Below are 22,709 nucleotides of genomic sequence, written 5' to 3'. Positions count from 1 at the left end.
CCGCAGAGGTGATTCATACTCCCTTACACTTAGTCAGTGTTTTTTGAGTCACAGCTACTCTATAAAAATCTTCACCGTCCACCTGATGGCCAGACCAATGGCCTTGAGTGGAATCAATAGCCACAAATCTAACTTTTCTTTTAATAATAACTTTGTAAATGACATAATTAACCTTGCAAACAAATTCACTGTCTTCAAGAAAACTAGATCAGAAGAGATGTACTAATTTCTTAGAGCTTGATACAGCTCTTTATTCATTTCCTTTTCTCAGCTAGTACAACCCTTAGCTATGTTTTTCTGCACTTGCAGTAACTGGGAACCTCACTAAGCAAGATACGTCTGTATCTGTCAACAGCTGCTGTCCAAACTCTGCAGTGAGATAACCTGCTTGCCAGTGAGTTCTAAATACATGAGGCATCGGCTGTCAACTTCCAGCTGGACAAAAGATGTTTGTTTTTGAAAATCATTGCCATTGCAGTTGCTGGTAGCATACTAATTGTGATGCAATCTTTTTGTCAGTGCAGTTGTGAGACCATGGAGTTAGAATGTATAAATAAGGAGGTAGGGGGGTGGCAAGGTCTCTGCCTGGCATGTGCAGAAAATTTGTCCCTGCATAAAAAAATCTTGTTTAAAATGTTTCCTGCAGGTTAAACCATCAAGTGTTATTTTTTTTTATTACAGTTGAAGCTTCAGCCATTCAGGACTCGGGTTTATAGTAGATGTTGAGTAGTACGTGTTTGCTGTGCATGTTAATGGTTATCTGAATAGTTTGGGAATTGTATGTATAGTACCACTTTGGCTTGGGATTACCACTACTGCTATTCAGTTAACTTTTATAAGGAGGGTTTATAGGAATTGGCCCTCAATAATTTCACAGAGATTCTGGTGTTGGACTTAATAAAATAAAATTTACATTTCTATTTGTTCATGAGAGAGTTTTCTAAGCAATGACACCAACCTAACATTGTAGTTTAGTCTGCTTGGATTTTGGAAAAAAGTTTACATAAAGTGATAGTCCAGATCATCCATTCCATATCCACGTCATTCACATCTGGCATCCTTCATATTCAGTTCTGTTCATCCCATTGCTCAGCTAGTCCTGTTGTAAACTGCAGAAGAGCTGAACCTGTACTGCACTCACTTTCTGCAAGGCAGAGAAACTAATCCTTAATAGGACACAAACCCAGTGCAGAATGCCCACACTCAATTTCACACAGCTTGCATGTGCCATTTTGGAGGAATGATCACCCATAACATGTCTTTGGGCTGTAGAAAGAAGTCTAAGCACTCAGGGAGAATTCTCAGTAGGATTTACACACTCTGACATTCTTTTTCCAGTTCAGCAGTGTCAAGGCATTCATTCCATTTGTCAATTGCTGCCGATTTCTCACTCACTTAACCCAGAAGTTGTGGCAGTCACTGTAGCCTGTCTGTCACTGAGTGTACCGAGGAGAACATTTACATGTCTGATGGGCAACACTTAAAGTGATGGAAATAATATATTGCATTCTAGCCCAAAAACATACCTGCTACTGCCTAATAGTGACTAAGAACACATGGTCATCCATCAACCATTATTCTCTATCTGGACAACAAAAACTGCAACATGACCTCCTGCTACTTGTCAGACCAAGTCACAGACTGCACTCATATCACTCTTGTTGTCTGTCAGCATTTGATGATGACATTCTGTAGGCCTTTTTCAGTACTCAGAGGTCTCTTGGAAAGTCTAGCCCATCACAACATCATGGTTTTTAGAAACTGCAAACAGTCACATTGTTCTTCAGCCACTAAAATCCCACTAATTTACAATGTTCTGTACCTTGTCTTATTGTCCAGTAATATTATCCACACCCTTCACTCTGCAGTAGTGGCATCATATTGATCTTTTAGAAAATTAGTAGATTCATCCCGATGATTTCGGCTGATTAATGTAATGGTTCAAAGGTCCAAACACCTGACCTCTTCCAGGGTACCAGCTATATCTGATTTCCATAATGTCTTTGCCATTTGCTGATTGCTGTCTTCACCAGATAGAGGCTTGACATTGGCTAGGTGTCCCAAAAGGTTTAGCCTCTTCCTGATAGAGTCTCTCTTCTTCAGTTTTCTCCAAATCGGAAGCCTTTATTTCAAAGACAAGCACCTAGAGTTCGAGTGCCAAAATTACATAGATAATGATACTGTAATTGCTAAACGTACACATTTAGTTAATATACTTGACACAGCAAGTTATGATAATGGCCAACTCATGAAGCACCAAGACATTTCCCAAAGTTAAAATCTCTTGACAGTGTTCCCTCAACTTTATTTGGAAACCTGCTGCATTAAGTAATAGTCCTGTTATTGTGTACCCTCATTCTGTACTGTTTCTGTGCAGCCCTGTTATTGTATACCCTCATTCTGTACTGCCTCTGTGCAGCCCTGTTATTGTATACACTCATTCTGTACTGCTTCTGTGCAGTCCTGTTATTGTATACCCTCATTCTGTACTGCTTCTGTGTAGTCCTGTTACTGTATACCCTCATTCTGTACTGCTTCTGTGTAGTCCTGTTATTCTATATCCTCATTCTGTACTGCTTCTGTGCAGCCATGTTATTGTATACACTCATTCTGTACTGCTTCTGTGTAGTTCTGTTACTGTATACCCCCAATCTGTACTGCTTCTGTATAGTCCTGTTACTGTATACCCTCATTCTGTACTGCTACTGTGTAGTCCTGTTACTGCATACCCTCATTCTGTACTGCTTCTGTGCAGTCCTGTTACTGTATACCCTCATTCTGTACTGCTTCTGTGCAGCCCTGTTACTGTATACACTCATTCTGTACTGCTTCTGTGCAGCCCTGTTATTGTATACACTCATTCTGTACTGCTTCTGTGTAGTTCTGTTGCTGTATACCCCCAATCTGTACTGCTTCTGTATAGTCCTGATACTGTATACCCTCATTCTGTACTGCTTCTGTGTAGTCCTGTTACTGTATACCCTCATTCTGTTCTGCTTCTGTGCAGCCCTGTTATTCTATACCCTCATTCTGTACTGCTTCTGTGCAGCCATGTTATTGTATACACTCATTCTGTACTGCTTCTGTGTAGTTCTGTTACTGTATACCCCCAATCTGTACTGCTTCTGTATAGTCCTGTTACTGTATACCCTCATTCTGTACTGCTTCTGTGTAGTCCTGTTACTGCATACCCTCATTCTGTACTGCTTCTGTGTAGTCCTGTTACTGCATACCCTCATTCTGTACTGCTTCTGTGCAGTCCTGTTACTGTATACCCTCATTCTGTACTGCTTCTGTGCAGCCCTGTTACTGTATACACTCATTCTGTACTGCTTCTGTGCAGCCCTGTTATTGTATACACTCATTCTGTACTGCTTCTGTGTAGTTCTGTTGCTGTATACCCCCAATCTGTACTGCTTCTGTATAGTCCTGATACTGTATACCCTCATTCTGTACTGCTTCTGTGTAGTCCTGTTACTGTATACCCTCATTCTGTTCTGCTTCTGTGCAGCCCTGTTATTCTATACCCTCATTCTGTACTGCTTCTGTGCAGCCATGTTATTGTATACACTCATTCTGTACTGCTTCTGTGTAGTTCTGTTACTGTATACCCCCAATCTGTACTGCTTCTGTATAGTCCTGTTACTGTATACCCTCATTCTGTACTGCTTCTGTGTAGTCCTGTTACTGCATACCCTCATTCTGTACTGCTTCTGTGTAGTCCTGTTACTGCATACCCTCATTCTGTACTGCTTCTGTGCAGTCCTGTTACTGTATACCCTCATTCTGTACTGCTTCTGTGCAGCCCTGTTACTGTATACACTCATTCTGTACTGCTTCTGAGCAGCCCTGTTATTGTATACACTCATTCTGTACTGCTTCTGTGCAGTCCTGTTATTGTATACCCTCATTCTGTAACTGCTTATGTGCAGCCCTGTTATTGTATACCCTCATTCTGTACTGCTTATGTGCAGCCCTGTTATTGTATACCCTCATTCTGTACTGCTTCTGTATAGTCCTGTTACTGTATACCCTCATTCTGTACTGCTTCTGTGCAGCCCTGTTACTGTATACCCTCATTCTGTACTGCTTCTGTGCAGCCCTGTTATTGTATACCCTCATTCTGTACTGCTTCTGTGCAGCCATGTTATTGTATACACTCATTCTGTACTGCTTCTGTATAGTCCTGTTACTGTATACCCCCATTCTGTACTGCTTCTGTATAGTCCTGTTACTGTATACCCTCATTCTGTACTGCTTCTGTGTAGTCCTGTTACTGTATACCTTCATTCTGTACTGCTTCTGTGCAGCCCTGTTATTCTATACCCTCATTCTGTACTGCTTCTGTATAGTCCTGTTACTGTATACCCTCATTCTGTACCGCTTCTGTATAGTCCTGTTACTGCATACCCTCATTCTGTACTGCTTCTGTGTAGTCCTGTTACTGCATACCCTCATTCTGTACTGCTTCTGTGTAGTCCTGTTACTGTATACCCTCATTGGGTACTGCTTCTGTGCAGCCCTGTTATTGTATACCCTCATTCTGTACTGCTTCTGTGCAGCCCTGTTATTGTATACCCTCATTCTGTACTGCTTCTGTGCAGCCATGTTATTGTATACACTCATTCTGTACTGCTTCTGTATAGTCCTGTTACTGTATACCCCCATTCTGTACTGCTTCTGTATAGTCCTGTTACTGTATACCCTCATTCTGTACTGCTTCTGTGTAGTCCTGTTACTGTATACCCTCATTCTGTACTGCTTCTGTGCAGCCCTGTTATTCTATACCCTCATTCTGTACTGCTTCTGTATAGTCCTGTTACTGTATACCCTCATTCTGTACCGCTTCTGTATAGTCCTGTTACTTCATACCCTCATTCTGTACTGCTTCTGTGTAGTCCTGTTACTGCATACCCTCATTCTGTACTGCTTCTGTGTAGTCCTGTTACTGTATACCCTCATTGTGTACTGCTTCTGTGCAGCCCTGTTATTGCATACCCTCATTCTGTACTGCTTCTGTGCAGCCCTGTTATTGTATACCCTCATTCTGTACTGCTTCTGTGCAGCCCTGTTATTGCATACCCTCATTCTGTACTGCTTCTGTGCAGGCTTGTTATTGTTTGCACTCCTTCCGTACTCATTGCTGTACAGCCCTGTTGTATGCCCTACAACTGTGTTCAATGCTGTTCAAAGTTATTGTTATGTACCCTCCTTCTGTGCTCAGTACCCTTCAGACCTGTTAGTGTATACCTTACATCCATGCTTACTCCTGTTATTGTATACACTCCTTCTGTAATGCTTCTGTGTAGTCATGTTACTGTATACCCTCATTCTGTACTGCTTCTGTGTAGTCCTGTTACTGCATACCATCATTCTGTACTGCTTCTGTGCAGGCCTGTTATTGTTTACACTCCTTTTGTACTCATTACTATACAGCCCTGTTGTGAGTGGCTGTGGTGGTGCAGCGGTTAGCGTTGCCACCTCACAGCAAGAGGTTCTCCGGTTCGATCCTCAGGTGGGGTACCTTCTGCGAGGAATCTGCATGTCCTCCCTGTGGTCACGTGAGTTTCCTCTGGGTGCTCTGGTTTCCTCCCATATCCTAAAGACATGCTGTAGGTGGATTGGACACTCTAAATTGGCCCTAGGTGTTGTGACTGCTTGAATGTGTGTGCCTTCTGTGGAAGGTTGGGCGCCGGGCTGGCAAGTTGATGCTGTAAAACTCCACTGCCAATCATAAGAGGACAGGTGATCCGCTGTGGTGACCCCTAACTGGGAAAGCCAAAAGAAGAAGACTATACAGCCCTGTTGTATTCCATAAAATTGCAGATATAAGAATCCACTGTCATACTTCTTCTGTGTTGAGTGTAGTGTATAGTCTTGGGGTATGTGGTAGAGTGAAGGCTGATTTCTTATTTCTTAAAAATTATTTTATAAATGGTTAAAGCCTACTGGGCATCATATGGGTTTAAGTGACTATTTTCAAGGGTAATCCAGAAAAACTGTCAATTTATGCTGTGCAGTTAAACTCATCACTTCATAATAATGTTATTCAGCCATGTCAGTGATCTACACCATGGTTTCTTCCTGTCCCTTTGTTCTTCGGTGGTATGAATAATTAAGTGAAATATACATTTTTATAATTGTTAAAAGTGATATTTAGATGACACTGTCATTTGTTTTGTGTATGCATCATATGGATAATTTTGTGACTGATCAAATTCTACAATTTTAAATTTACTTAAAAGCTAAGACTTGAGCTGGATAAGAAGGATGTATTTGATAGTCATTTGAAATGTCTGGACCTGATTGTTCTGCACGTTGGCACTTGCCATTTCAAGTGCCAGCTTTTCAATAAGGAGATGCTGTACTCTCATCTGACACTGGTTGATGGTGGGGATTACTCACAACAGCAGCTAAGACTGGTGTTCTGGTTTTTCTTTTCTAGTGGTATCATTTAGTCTGATTTTGGTTATGTTTTTTTTTGTAAATGTGAAACATCTAAATTTGAGGTTAATCCTATATGTAATATAGTATCTGGAAATTATTGTATTGACGCCTTGATTGTGTCAATGTTTAGCCCTTACCGATATCTTAACAATGTATATAGACAAAGAGTGATAGTGATAGTGAGAGAGATAAAGATATTCTCTTTGATACACAGCAGCAAAATATGAACTGGATGTACACATCTGATCACTTGACCTAGGTCACTTGTTACTTGCAGCAGCTGCTGGAAGAATAGTGAATATCCATCAAAGTTGGAGAACAGATTCATTTTTTTTTAAAGTTAAGCCAAAACAACCCTGTGTGAATATACTTGTATTAATCTGAATGACTGTCACCTGTACACATCTGCTCAACTGTGGTTGACATATTTATTGTTTGTGATCCTTTTGTGTGTATTGCAGTGTGTCACACTTTCACGGTAGCTAGTCTGGCTTTTGATACTTATTTAAAAAAGCCTCAGCAGCAGGCTTCTTATGAAAACGTTCCTTAATACCTACAGCTCTTCCTGTCTAATCAGTTCTTTCAGCAGAAGAAAACCTTACTTGCCTGTTATTTAGCAATTAAGCACTGTGCTTAAGTTTCTGTACATGCAAATCATAGGCATTTTGTTCTGCTGGTTTGTTTTTTATGTGTCCCCAAAATTAAGTACTTGAATAAATTAGTACCACTTTCTTAGTTGTAACAGAATTAACTAAGTACATTTAATTATCTGCCTCATATTTGGCTGCATAGAATTTATTTTTTTCTCTAAAAAATGGAATTTATGTCTAAAGGCAAAGCCAAATAATTCTTATTTACTGTTATAAAATATGAGGCACTTCAAGTCATTTAAGGGGAAAAAAAGGAGTAACAGCAACTTCCATGGTCATTTAAGCATTATATTGTGTTTTAGATTGATTTTGGCAGTTATTTAGGACAATGTGTCTTATGAAATGTTTCAGCACAACTACTTTTACAAGCTCTTCGGACATTGTGTTATGTAAGAGAAGTGATGTGAAAACATCCAGGACTATGGGTACTAGAAAAAGGACTACTAGATGTACAGTGATAAAACATAGTCTGTACAGTTTTAGCTGTTCTGGTCTTGGCACTTATGAAAGTAGGTAATTTTTCTTTTTCTAATCAATACCAAAGCTATTTTGAAAATGACCCAGTATTGACAGAAATGGCGTGGCTATCTATTGCTTGTGGGATATGCAATCAGGTTACATTTAGTAAATTTGCCCACACCTGACAGACAAAAAAGAAAGAAAATAAATGCAGCATGTGGCATGTTAAGTGAATTATTTAATTTAATCCAAATCAAATTATAAGATGAATGTTACTCCCATTGTTAATACTACAGGAAATCCATGTTGCACTGCCTAATTGCATTTTTAATTTTACTTCCTTAGGAGGTTGCTTTATACAGGCTGAACAGCCAGGACAAGCTAGGCCTAACTGTATGCTATCGAACCGATGATGATGAAGATGACACTGCCATTTACATCAGTGAGGTAAGAAGATGTTTCTGTATCCTTAATATTTTTAAATGACTAAATCTGCAAAGCAGGGAAGATGAATGCCTATGTGCAGTAGTGTGGACTTTATGTAAAATGTAAGAGTAACTTGCAAAACAACTGGTGTATTGTTAAGAAACTATGTACAATATATGAGGTGAATTGTATTGTTTCCTTAAGTGGGTGTGTAGCAGGAGCCCAGATATCCAAATCCATAGGCACAAATCTCTCTTATGTTACCATGGAGTCACATTAAGCAGAGACTGAAAACACCACTATTGCCTTCAATGTGCTAGAGCTTCCTTTGCTGACAGACCTCCTTTAATGATGCTACCTGCATAAATGTCTACACCTTGTGTTTACAGAAAAATGTGTGCTTGTTTTTTAGTGTAATCCTTTTGGCACAATAAAATACACATTGACATGTTTTTGTACAACTTTGAAAATGTGTATATTGTTACCCTTGGATCTGTAAACTGTACCACTGAAGAGTTAATTGTAATGTAGTTAATTTTTAATATATTTTCTTTTTTTTTCCTACCAGAAGTCAGGAAAAATACCAGAATTTTAAGTTCCTTCTACTGCTTTCATTTTTGTTGAGATATTACTGTGAAATGTGATAAAAATATGAATTTTGAGCAGCAGTTACATAAAATGTCAGTATTGTAAATAAATGCAGTGCCTTCATTATCTCTTAACTATACCAATTTTTGCATAAAATATCCATTTTTCTCTTTAAGTAACAGGCTACCACAAAATATCAAGTAGATCCTTTAAATTACAGTTTTACTGTCAGTACTTTTTAGAGAGAGGGGTGGTGGCTTCCTGCAAATTTCATACTTTTTTTTTGCATACAGCAAAGGGTCAAAGGGCCACAGGTCATAGGTAGCCAATAAGGCAAAGAAAAAGAGTTGTATGAGACTTGCTGTACTGCAAGAACGAAAGTGTGCATTTCCATGATAAGTCCTGCAAACATTGCTGCTGCTGTGTGACATAGCTGATATGTTTTTTTTTTTTTTTGCACATATTTACATGATCTGTATTTGGATGTTGAAGTACATCTTTTAATGGCTACTGTATTTCATTTATAGCTGGCTATTTCTAGAAATTTGCTCAAATTGTGTCTCAGTATAAATTTATTTCTACTTCATTTTGTTCTGTGAGGTAGCAATGTTGCCATATGTTTCAAAGACTACTATAATGGACTGGATCGTATTCAAGTAGGTCATAAGAAATGTTTCATGGTGAGATCCAGAAGCTGATTGGTGGATTAATACCAACCATGACATAGTGAGCATTACCACTTTGATCAGCATTCTTTATTTCCCTTCTGTATGCTTACACTTATGTTGCTGAATTTCTTTACCTGTCTAAGTTGCGATGTTATTTGTTGAGGTCTCACTGGTAATCATCTGGTACAGTATACTGTGCTTGTGTCTTACGTGCCTGGTAAAACAGCAAGAACACCTAAGGATAATGCTTAACTGACTTGCTTCCTTAAAATGGACAGTGCTACCACTGTAACAATCTTAAGCTGTGGAGGTGGTGCTGCGGTAACATTGTCACCTCACAATAAGACGCTGTCCGGTTCGATTCTCAGCTAGAGCGTCTTCTGCCTGGAGACATGCATGAATGGGCATACCTTCGTTGAAGGTTGTGCGTCAGGGCTGGCAACTCGGCATGTAAAAAATCTATCTAACAATCATTAGCGGACCAGAGTTCTGCTGTGGCGTCCCCTAACCGGGAAAAGCCGAAAGACACAACAACAACAACAGCAACAACCACTGTAACAGCCTTACTACAGCACTCTAGTGATATAACAGTATAAATGGGAATTGGTAGCTGTCAAGACAGATTTCTTCCCTGTCAGGATATGACCACACAAATACTGGAGTCCTAAGTAAATTAATACATAACAGTCTGTATTCATTTAATAGCCTGAATGCTGTACTTTCTCCTCATAAATATAATCACATTATTAGGGGAGGGGTGATGCTGTTCATATGGATTTTTTTTTTTGCATGAAGCCTTTTGTAACAACTCAAAAAATGTTCAAGATTTTTTAAAACCTTCTTGTGAAACAGAACTTTTATTAGCAGGGAGATTAGTTACATAAAAACATCCAGATTCTCTTTTTGACATGCTGAAGTATAAGATCATAATTTGTTACATAACTGTGTTGCTTATTCGTACACATTGATTAGGATCTCATTCACCACATATGACCTTTGCCTATTCTAAATCACAATGTAACTGTTTGATGAAACACCTTGAGCGTATTGCCCTTATGTCAGACATTTGTTACAATGATGCTTACCCCCAGTGAGTTATAATGGTAACTGTTTGATGAAACACCTTGAGCGTATTGCCCCTATGTCAGACATTTGTTACAATGATGCTTACCCCCAGTGAGTTATAGTGGTAACTGTTTGATGAAACACCTTGAGCGTATTGCCCCTATGTCAGACATTTGTTACAATGATGCTTACCCCAGTGAGTTATAGTGGTAACTGTTTGATGAAACACCTTGAGCGTATTGCCCCTATGTCAGACATTTGTTACAATGATGCTTACCCCCAGTGAGTTATAGTGGTAACTGTTTGATGAAACACCTTGAGCGTATTGCCCCTATGTCAGACATTTGTTACAATGATGCTTACCCCCAGTGAGTTATAGTGGTAACTGTTTGATGAAACACCTTGAGCGTATTGCCCCTATGTCAGACATTTGTTACAATGATGCTTACCCCCAGTGAGTTATAGTGGTAACTGTTTGATGAAACACCTTGAGCGTATTGCCCCTATGTCAGACATTTGTTACAATGATGCTTACCCCCAGTGAGTTATAGTGTTAACTGTTTGATGAAACACCTTGAGCGTATTGCCCCTATGTCAGACATTTGTTACAATGATGCTTACCCCCAGTGAGTTATAGTGAAGCCATTCCTCTTCCCTACAGCTCTTGCAAAGTATGCTATACTTCATAAAACTCCAGCTTGCCCTTAGAGATCCATTTGCTGGATGTAGTCTTTTAGATTGCCAGTAAAATTATGCTTAGTAATACCTTGTTATACATGAGGGTTTGTAGTTGATTCACAGCTTAAGTTTAACACCTCATTAGTCAGAACAAGGCATTCGCCAAATGTCTGTGTAGTGGTATCTGAAGATCCACTTTAATTTCTCTCATTTCCTTGCAACTCTAGAATATATATTGCCAGTTCTCTCTCTTTTGACCATCACACCACACCCCCTGAAAGCAATGTTGAGTTGCAGGAATATTTCTTTGTAACCTACTTGGAGTATAGAAGCAGTGGTGAAGACATTTCCAGGCAGATATTATACATTTCCTGAGTTTTGTTGCTTATTTGGGATCTACACATATGTGTCGCTGCAGTTCTTTTGTTATGGGTCATTAAACTTCCTTTCCTATTCCTTCCTAAAGTTTTCTGCTTGTTTTTTGTAGTTAAATGTATTATTTTCTATGGTCTACATGTTACCTGAAACTGCTGCGCTGGATTCTGATAGTATCAGTATGGGCATGTCACATCTGTCCTTTTTCACCCTAGTCCTTTGAGTCCACCAAATCCACTTTTTGATTATAACCCGATACAATCTGTATAGCTTAGGTTGAAGTTTCTGTTAGCTGACTTCCCAGTACCACCCTCATTAATCTGTTCACAATGTCAAGGATCTTTAGCGTTTTCAAATTGTCTTATTCAAAACATGGTAACAATCAGGCTTACTGCAGTACTCGTATTCAAATATGCTGAGAGCTCCATTCACAAAGTCAGGCAAGTCAGTTAGTAAGCCTTCACTAAAGACTGGCCAGGTTGGTTGCATATGTGTTATTTGGCTGTACAGCATTTTATCAAGGCCCACGTCATCATTCTATGCACCACTGAAATGAGGATGCTGGTGATTTAAATAATTTCAATTTAAAGAAGTACAAAAAAACCAAACATTTTTGGAGAAGGGTAAGCTCTCACACTCCTACTTCTCTTTATATTAACTCTGAGGTCACTCATCCACAAAAGTGAGACGAAAACCTCCTTACCCGTAAAGTTCAGGACCAGATTTATAAAAACTCCTAGTAGCAAAATAGTAAAGCTGAAATTTCAGATCCAACAATAAACGAATCAAAGACAAAGTTTCAACGTTGAAAGGAATGATTTCTTACTTTTCCTTTAATTGTTGGATGTCTGATGGAATTGTCTGTGTGTTGTAAGAGCTGTACATCAAGTCTAAAGTTGCTGTGGTCATTTATTTTATTTGCAGTACATCAGAGCTTTAGTCCAGTGTTTTAAAGAAGCTCTGTGTTGTAGTTACAGTTGTATTAAAGATAGACTGCCTTCTGTTTTATCTCAGTGTCCTGTCAGAGGTGAGATTGCATTGCTTAGCTTTGGCAATCCTGACAAAAACAGTTTGTTGCATGAAACCTTGCATGTATGAAAAACGGTGCTGATAGTGGAGAGTTTCTAATCAGTGAAGGCGTTTAGCCTGGGTATCATTTTGCTCCATTCATTTTAAAGTTGAAAGTTCACTTCTAATGAGCTGCTACACAGATTACAAGAGTGAGATTCCTGACAGAAAAACATTAGTTATCAACAAGATAGATTAGATGGATAACTGTCGGGAGTTTATCATTTGTTCAAAGAAACAAAACAGTGCAAATGGCAGTTAAAAGTAGTACAAAATACAGTTCAGCTGTACACAAAGGGTAAAGTCACTATAAATTCCATATCTTCAGCTTTTTCATACAGACTTAGGCAGTGGACCACATGGGTATCTAAATTCACAGCAGTCAAGAAGAAAAGTAAAAAAAAAATACACTAGAAGACTAGTTTCAAGCAAAACCAACTGACAACTTGATATGCCATTCAAAATACTTAAATAACAGGGAGGGTAGGCCTGTAAAGTTGTGAGCTTGTTTGTAAAGTCACTTGTCATTTTATTATTTTAACTCAACACTTGGAGCTGGAATTCAGAAGTGAGGATTGCAGTACAAAAATATGCCAAGCTAGACCTATCTTTAAAGGTCGTCTTCAGATATGTAGGCCAGAAATGAAGCCTGTCTGTGCATACCTCCACTCACACATGCTACACTCCACACAGATCACCCAAGAGTCACCAGAAAGGCAGACCTAACCCGTAAGGTTCACTACATCTGCTGCCACAAAGGGAAAGATCTTTGTCAGAGGTGAATCTATACTTAGTTATACAAACTGCATACTCACCAGAATGCACAAGAACAGTGTGGCTGTAAGCTGCTTGCTCACTGTCAGGATCTGTGATGTCACAAGGGCATTAAGGTCCTTTAAACTAGACAAGAGTGACTGTAACCTACTGGTGTCCAATTTGGCAGTGATTGACCGGAGGTGCTCCACCCAGGAGGACATGCTTACCTCTCAACTGTCCAAATTTTCTCAGATTGCCCAGATTTTTACCTCTTATTTTTAATTTCTTCTTCATACAATTTTGGTTTTATGGCAAATTATTGGTAAATCATTGAGGACTGAAGTCAGAAAATAACGACATACATTTGAGTTTCAGACCTCATATCCTTCAGAAAATTCATGCTAATGCAAAACCTGTTAATCTTATCAACATTATAGGTTTGTAAGAGCAATATTTAAAAAGTGTCCCAATTTTTGTGTATTTCACCCCACATCATGTATGGCTTTGTCTGGAATTCTTGTTCTAGGAGGTTGAGAGGTATGGGGACATGTAGAGAAACATGATGGAACTTAATATGTACGTCTTAGAGGCAGGGAGACACTGATCTTTAATAGTATCTTGCCTTTACCAAGAATGATGCCTGGATATAAAGACAAAGTGATTGGCTTTTTCAATTGGCTAAGTAGTTGGTGTCATTCTAAGAGGATCCAGTGGCTATCAGCCTGGGATGAGATGGTAAGTAAGATTTTCTGTTTCAACAGGGATGGCTTACACCTCTCATACCAGGATGCCTGCATACTGGCTAAAGTCTTTGCTAACCCCTGTAGTGCCTTTATTAGGCAGAGGTTGCCTACTGGACATTGCTACATAACAAACTCAAATGCAAATTTGGACAATACCACACAGTACTAGGAATCTAAACAGAAACTTCACAGAATGTGAGGCCCTTCTGCAGTTCAGACACATTCATATCTATGTAGTTACTGAGGAATGATTTCAGAGTAATGTCATCACTCACTCTGTACTGCAGGTTAGAGCCTGTCATACATTCAGGCAGGTAAGCAACCAAGGGAGAGTATTTGTATTTCTCCGAAACACCATCACCTCACATCAAATTACCCACAGTAAACTAACATGGAGTCCCTAGAGATCCAAATCACCCTTAGCAAATCCAGTTACTACTTCATTGCTAGCTATACATCCCCATCAGTCTTCTTCTTCTTCTGGATTTTCCCGATTAGGGGTTGCCACAGCGGATCACCTGTCCGCTCATGATTGGCAGTGGGGTTTTACGGTGTCGAGTTGCCAGCCCGGCACCCAACCTTCCACAGAAGGCACACACATGCACACACTCACACCTGGGGCCAATTTAGAGTGTCCAATCCACCTACAGCATGTCTTTGGGATGTGGGAGGAATCCGGAGCACCCGGAGGAAACCCACGCGACCACAGGGAGGACATGCAAACTCCGCACAGAAGGCACCCCAGCCGAGGATCGAACCGAAGAACCTCCTGCTGTGAGGTGGCAATGCTAACCGCTGCACCACCGCGGCCGCCCATACATCCCTATTAGTATATCCCCAAAAGATCATGGACATTACCTCACTACTATTGAGGGGTTAAATATCAAACCAAGTACCTTGCTGACAGGGGACTTCCAGTTTATGACTAGTGCACTTACACCTCTAAGTGTGAGTTATGTGGCAGTCTGCATCAGGGGTTATACACCATTTCAGGACATTTTATGCTTTGGTCATTATTGTAGTGGGCATCAATGGACAGATGCATCACAATCAAACTACTCAGTCACTCATTAACACTGTTCAGATGTTCCTGTTGTTGACAGGTTTAGTTTTATGACAGCTGAGGATGTTAAAAAAGGTAAAAAAAAGCCCAGGGCCTTCTCTGACTGCAGTAACCTGCATCCTTTAAGGTAAAGTGGTGATGTGGGAAAAAGGAAAGGTTGCTTTCCATAGTACTGGCTTACTGCTCTGATAGCAACAACTTAAAAGACTTTAATTAAACTGATGCTACAACAAGAAGTATTGTTCAGAGTACTGGCTTACTAGTGTTTTGTACTGAAGTACATTACTGAAAGAGAAACACCTCTGAATTATCTTATCCTTGTAACAGAATGAGTAATATATAGTTATAGACAAAGATTCATTTAATTAAATGAGTTCTGTCCAGATTTCCATCAGCATAATATTTCATGCAGGCTGTACTTTTTCAGTGTGTGTTACCAAAACCTTTCTGCAAACCTGGTTTGCTTTGATTATAATCAGTGGTATGAAAGTTAAAAGATGGATAAGAGGTCAAGGCATGGTGTCTTTACAGGTCCTTGTGTATGTTTGCTGTTTAAATGTGCATACAAGTAAAATTTTGCAGTATAAAATTATCAGAGATTATCAAATGAATATTTCACATCCTCTCTTCTTGTCTTATAATAAGTACTATTTGGGAGGAAGGGTTGGGTTATGGTAAGTACTCACAATGAAATGCAACACATTTTTTTAAGCACTTTTACTGGTGACTGAACTATCTTCTGAAAAGACAGCAATGTACCTGCCGTTTTTATAATCTGAGATGGGCTAGCAAGAGGCTGTTTTCATCAGGATATAAGCAAAGGAGGAATGGTCACATGTCTCAGCTTTTAATATCACTACGCAAAGATATTATGGAACATAATCACAGCAGTTGTTCAGCAGTGGGCACTGATTCTGAAGGTAATTACAGGTGAGAACTGCACGAAGCCAATCAGAGCCATGAGCTGTTATAGCTACTTTTGGATTTCCACTTGTGCCAGCTGGTTTCCCTGGTTCTTTACTGTGAGCTACACCTGAGTCTATTAAAAATAATTAAAGAGTGCTGGGGGTGGGCTACTGCTTGGCTTGCCTGCTTGTACACCTCAGCTGTTATCTTCACTACTACAGCACTTTCAATTATCCCTGACCAAAGTCACAGCAGTTATTTAACAGGACCACTGAGTCAGGAGGCAGTTGCAGGTGAGAGCTGTGTGGAGCTGATTGAAATCAGAAGCGGGTGGGATTCTGCTGACCCTTCATGCTGGTACTTGAAGCTAGCATTTCAGTTTCATTCTTTTGCTGCTTGACTGCTCCTGAGTTGTATGTTTAGCTACAGTCAAGTCAATTGCATTAACGTCTGTTCGAGCTAAACTTTTGTGTGTTTTCTATGGGTGGGCTGCTTATTTTAAAGATTCATGACATATAAAAGCAGTGACATGAGTGGTAATTGGGAGACATTTTTCTCTTATCTATTACTAATTTTAAAAATCTATAGTCCAACAGCATGTTGTTTCTGTGTTACTCAAATGTTCATTCAAAACTGGTTTAAAAAGTTTGCCACTTTCCTTACTTTTAATCAATGCTCAGATGCATTAAGAAATCATTGTATAGCATCTGCATCAGATGTATGGGGTTAACAGAAACAGGCTTACTCTGTTTAACGCTTTTTTATAACTGCATTTTACGTGACTAAGAAAACAGCAGAATACACCATGTGGTATGTTCCCAACAGGAGCTTATTTATCTTCCGTATTTTGGGGCATTATGTTCTTCATAGTATTTTGTAGACCGCGGTGGTGCAGCGGTTAGCTTTGTCGCCTCACAGCAAGAGGTTCTCCCATTCGAGTCTCGGCTGGAGCACCATCTGTGTGGAGTCTGCATGTTCTCCCCACGGTCGAGTGACGTTTAAAGACATGCAGGAAGGTGTGTGTGTGAATGGGTGTGCCTTCTTTGAAGGTTGGGCATCAGGCTAGCAACTCGGCACTGTAAAAACCGACTGCTAATCATTAGTGGACCAAAGTTCTGCTGTGGCAACCCCTAACCGGGAAAAGCCAAAAGACATGTTCTTCATAGTATTTTATTGTGATTTCAGAGGTGAAGTGGGAAATCTATGTGGGCGAAGTTTCATTTTTCTAGTAAGAATACAGATGATAGGAGAACTATGTGTATAAATTAAGTATGTCTTTAAAACCTATGAAGCTAAAACACTTTGTTAAAGATAGACTCATGGCATCTTAAAGAAAATTCTCAGCTAATCTGTTTTATTTGCAGTGCATTCATTAGCATATCTGAGTCTGGTAGTCATAGGAAAATGCTGCAGTGGCAGAAAGAATGACATTACTGTTTCTGTGACAATGTGTTATATATTTAAGGAAACTGCATAGAGAGTTTGGTTTACTGCAGCACAGTAGAATTTCATACTTTGAAAATAGGTACTTTGTGCACGATTGATTCATTTTGTACTTTATGTAAATTAGAACTAAGATGATAACAGAAACCTCACCACAGCAATAAATAGGACGTGCTGGAGGGATAGATTCCTGTCCCAGAGACTTCCCATGCTCTGGAACAAGATCCCAATCTACATTAGGCAGAGCTCCTCGCTAACACTCTTCAAGAGAAACCTTGACAAGTGGATGGGAAACAGAAAGTTTACCCCAGGGATCACTTCAATGGCTCTGCTGGACAGAGGCACAGGGAACTAATCTAAGGGGGCAGTGAAAGCCAATACATTCTGGCTAGGCTTGTAAATGCCTTTGAGCAGATAGCCTAGTACCTACCTATGAACCTATGAACCTAAAATGTGAATGCAATGTTACTTTGAATTAATGGTACTGGTGGAGTTTAGTTGGACAGTTTTGTTTTGAATGCTGAAGTGGTTGAATGTGCAATGAAACAGTTTCCTCCATTACAGTATCTGAAAACATTGACTGCATACCTACAGAGGGAGATATAATTTCTTGCTCTCCTCTACTGGTGGGGGTGATAAAACAGCATTTTTCAGCAGTGCATGTCCATTCACTGAATCGCCAGTGGAAATCAAAAGACTTGATGGGGGACATCCACTTAAAAGGGTGGCTGGGCTGCTGAAGGGCTATGCCACCCATGAGAGCAAGTGACATTGTCACAACATGCCCACTGCACACCTACCCCTTGTACTGTCACAACATGCCTATTGTAGACTTACCCCTTGTACTGTCACAACATGCACACTGCACACCTCCCCCTTGTATTGTCACAACATGCCCATTGCACACCTACCTCTTGTACTGTCTCAACATGCCTACTGCACGCATACCCCTTGTACTGTCACATGCCCACTGCACACCTACCCCTTGTACTGTCACAACATGCCCACTGTAGGCTTACCCCTTGTACTGTCACATGTCAACTGCACACCTACTTCTTGTACTGTCACAAAATGCCCACTGCACACCTACCACTTGCACTGTCACAAAATGCCTACTGCACACCTACCATTGTACTGTCACAACATACCCACTGCACACCTATCCATTGTATTGTCAGAACATGCCCACTACATGCCTACGCCTACCCCTTGTACTGTCACAACATGCACACTGCACACCTACCGCACACCTACCGCTTGTACTGTCACAACATGCCCACTGCATGTCTACCCCTTGTATGTCACAACATGCCCACTACACACCTACCCCTTGCCCATACTAATCTCCAGTTGCTGTCTATGTGGTGCCGCACCATAATTGTCTCTTGCCCCAACCATCAGGGAACTAATGAGCACAATCACTGTGACAGGCTAGAAGATGCAATTAACTCCTAGTCTTACACATAGTGAGGTAAGTGCAGACCAATGAATGCTGATCAGTGGCCTGCATTCTTAGATAACTTGAGTGTTTCCAATGTTCTCACAGTCAACTGACTTGTTACAAAAACACAACTCATCAATTGTTGGCACTTTGCCAACTTGATAGCCTTCTAAAGTGACTGATTAGTAGGTAATAACTAGTAACACAGTAGCCAGTATTCACTAACTCAAGTGTTGTTACAGAGAGACCTACAATTTCTCTCTCAGCACTCTTAGGGATTTCATTATTGATTTGCAATGGAAACCTTTAAGCAGTATGAATCGCAAATAAGTGTGTTGTAATATTCTTATTTATTTACCTCTAGTAATTCCAGGCTGTCAGGTTCTAGTCTGGATTACGAGTAAGAAGCTCAAGATGTCATAATTTTTTATGATGACGATCCTATGGTTAGCACATTGGTGCAATGACTGGCATCGTTGTCTCACAGCAAGAGGTTTTCTGGTTCAGTTCTTGGCTGTGGTTCTTTCTGTAAAGAGTCTGCATACCCCCTATATTCATTTGGGTTTCTGGGTGCTCTTTTTTCGTCCCACATTCCAAAGGCATGAAGTAGGTGGATTAGCAACTTCTGAATTTTCCCCAGTTTTGTGTTTGTACGTGTGTGTGTGTGTGTGTGTGTGTGTGTGTGTGTACGTACGTGTGTGTACGCTCGCGTCTGTGTGTGTGTACACGTGTGTCTGTGTGTGTGTGTGTATATACGTGTGTGTGTGTGTGTGTGTGTGTGTGTGTGTGTGTGTGTGTGTGTGTGTGTGTACAATGTGGATGAAAGACTTGCAATCTGCTTCCATTCTCTCCCATGCCTATTACCTATATGAATGGTGATGACTGTTCAGAGGGTCACTATAGGAGCTGGTTGCGATTCATAAATGTGGATGGATGGAAGCTTGTAATATTCTAGTCCTGAAGTAGTAATGATATTTACATGGATGGTGATGGCATTCTGCATTGCAATCTATCTGAATGTCCTGTACAGAAGAGAGGATGGAGGCAGGAATATTTTATGATATGCAATATTAAGATATCACTTCTTTGGAGGTAACTGACAGTGTTTTATTTTATAGTAAATTATATGTAATTTATTCATTACAAAAAGCATATATAAAAAACAATGTAAACATAAAAAACTCTAGCAAAAGCAATGTAAAATGCAGTACTCTCACTTTCTCGGTGTGTGTGTGTGTGTGTGTGTGTGTGTGTGTGTGTGTGTGTGTGTGTGTGTGTGTGTATGAGAAAGTACGTATATTTTTCAAACTAAACATCTGTGTGTAGATATATAGCTCTACATATACATGTGTGTTGGGATGTTAGAACTTAAGAAGTTGTCAGATTTTCTTTTTTGTGACTATATATTTAAAAACGGTGGCATTGTCTGTTTTTGACTGTTTTCTTATGTTATAGCTGCATAATTGTAGTGTACTGTGTTTGTTAATATTGCAATAAACAGAAGTGACAGAATATAACTCACATCTGTCTTCCTTAAATTGAGAAGAGACCGAGATGCAATGTGCCATACTTGGGGGCTGTCCTTTTCTATGCCTGCCAAAACTAATGGAATAAATGTAAGATACAGACAAGGAAATTACAAACTGCTTATTCAGAAAACAAATAGGTAGATGGTTTCAGTTGGTTTAGGGAGTTATGGAAAGCTGTTAATAGGCATGCAAACAGAACACAGTCTAACCGGTCAATGAAGATTAATGACAACATAATTACTTGACACTCTGTAGGCTTTCCTCTGTAGGTCTTGTAAGTAAGTCAGTCTCCTGTGTATCCCAAACTGAAGCTCTCATCTTAATAGTGTCTGTTGTGCAAAGATTTTATGACAGATGTTTCTGACCATTTCATTTACAACACAAAATATTTTCTTTTCATGTTTGCCTGTATGATTTTAGATTTTCTTTTTAAAATTGAAATGTCTGTGTTTGTGCACAAAGGTATAAGGCTCAATGAAAAAATAGACAATCTGCAGAGCTGTAAATCGGCAGATCTGTTTTGTTAGATATTTTATCTGATAAAAAATGTCTGTAAAAATGCAATTTTCTGGAAAAACAGAGCATTCTTTCTAAAAGCAGTGCAAAGAGCGATCATGACTTTTTCAAAAAATAAAAAAATAAATAACTGTTCTGGAGTTATTTATTTTAAGTGTATGTGTGGTAGGGGTTATTCTGTTTCCCATTTGTTTTGCAGAGAAAGTGTTGTTTTCATAAACAATGTTCTCAGGAATTGCTATCCATTCATAATTCAGGAAAGTTCCTAGAGAGTGTGGATTAAATGTTGGCACTGAGATTGGTAGACATTGATCTTTCAGGTTTCAGAGTTTCAGAAGGCCTTCCACAGTTGACCACTGAGGGGCAGACCTTTAAGGAAGTCGAGTTCTTGCCATTACCTTACCAGCCACAAAATTATAAAAGCAAATTTTGACAATGAGACTCGGTAAAGGACCAAACATTCTAATACCCGCTTTGTGCCACTGCTCTAAAGCATATTTATTGAACAGAGCCCGTGAAGGACACCAAAACAGAAGTATGCAGCTGAGCTATTATTCTTGCTCTTGATATGGAAATGAAAACTGTGTGCTTTTTTGACATCATCTAAACATAGCGGCATGCTTAGGGGGGAAATTCATCAAAATTGTGTGGAAAGCCTGCTGCATTACTTGCCATTGTCCCACTGAGACCATTTTAGTCATCACTGTGTTTGTTATCCTCAGAAATCCTTTCTTCCTAGCTGCATACTAGTATTAGATGTCTGACTGTTAAAATAGATTCTCTACTTCCACTTTAGGTACAGAAATGATCTTGTGGTGGTCAAAGGAAATACTACTAAGGTATGTAGGAGACTTGCAGCTGTATGCATCACAAGCTGGGTAACAGTGGCTGTTCACTAGGTGGATAACAGTGGTTTCAGTGGTACAACATGCTGAGACAAGATGTCCTACTCTAGTGGGAAGTACAGTTCTGAGAAAATTAAAATGCAAGAGAGCTTAGGAAGAAGAGAGCTTGGTGTTCACAGAGTGGATCCCTCATATAGAAACATGAATAGCTTTTATGCATAGATCTGTGGGTCTGGGACTGGATTATTGAATCACTTGATGACCACTTACCAGTGAATTGTGGTTGAGATTGATACAGCAGTGCATCACTGATTATGATAAGGAGTAGATTTTGATGCAGCAGTGCGTCACTGATTATGATAAGGAGTTGAAGTTGTTTTTGGTACAGCAACGCATCACTGGTTATGGGAAGGAGTTCATTTTGATACAGCAGTGCGTTACTGATTATGGTAAGGAGTTGATTTTTATACAGCATTGTGTCACTGATTATGGTAAAGAGTTGATTTTGATACAACAGTGCATCACTGATGATGATAAGGAGTAGATTTCGATACAGCAGTGTGTCACTGATTATGATAAAGAGATGATTTTGATACGGCAGTGCATAACTAATTATGATAAGGAGTTCAAGTTGATTTTGGTACAGCAGTGTGCCACTGATTATGATAAGGATTTGATTTTGGTACAGCAGTGTGTCACTGATTATGATAAGGAGTTGATTTTGATACAGCAGTGTGCGACTGATTATGATAAGGAGTTGATTTTGATAAATCAGTGTGTCACTGATTATAAGGAACTGATTTTGATACAACAGTGGATCACTGATTATGATAAGGAGTAGATTTTGATACAGCAGTGTCACTGATTGTAGTAAGAAGCTAATTTTGATACAGCAGTGTGTCACTGATTATGATAAGATGTTGATTTTGATACAACAGTGCATCACTGTTTATGATAAGGAATTGATTTTGATCACTGTCTGGATATTAGTTAAAAGATTTTGATTTCTGGAATAGGGGTGTCTCTACTGAAGTGATTCACAA

The 22,709-nt window shown here is 39.6% G+C and overlaps 1 protein-coding gene across 1 annotated transcript in view; it reads left to right on the top strand.

Annotated features, from left to right (window-relative positions):
* The window catches only part of LOC122807051 (E3 ubiquitin-protein ligase PDZRN3-like), a 439,175-nt gene that overhangs the window by 291,473 nt on the left and 124,993 nt on the right, over positions 1 to 22,709 (top strand). Inside the window, exon 4 of the mRNA XM_044077973.1 lies at positions 7,902 to 8,003. Within this exon, the coding sequence (XP_043933908.1) occupies positions 7,902 to 8,003 (102 nt within the window). The remainder of the gene's footprint in view (positions 1 to 7,901; positions 8,004 to 22,709) is intronic.

The sequence above is a fragment of the Protopterus annectens genome, chromosome 7.part0 (assembly GCF_019279795.1).
Source record: "Protopterus annectens isolate FY-2018-M chromosome 7.part0, PAN1.0, whole genome shotgun sequence".
In the NCBI taxonomy this organism is placed as follows: domain Eukaryota; kingdom Metazoa; phylum Chordata; order Ceratodontiformes; family Protopteridae; genus Protopterus; species Protopterus annectens.
The sequence above is the reverse complement of the archived record's forward strand: the minus strand, read 5'-3'. Positions and strand labels throughout refer to the sequence as shown.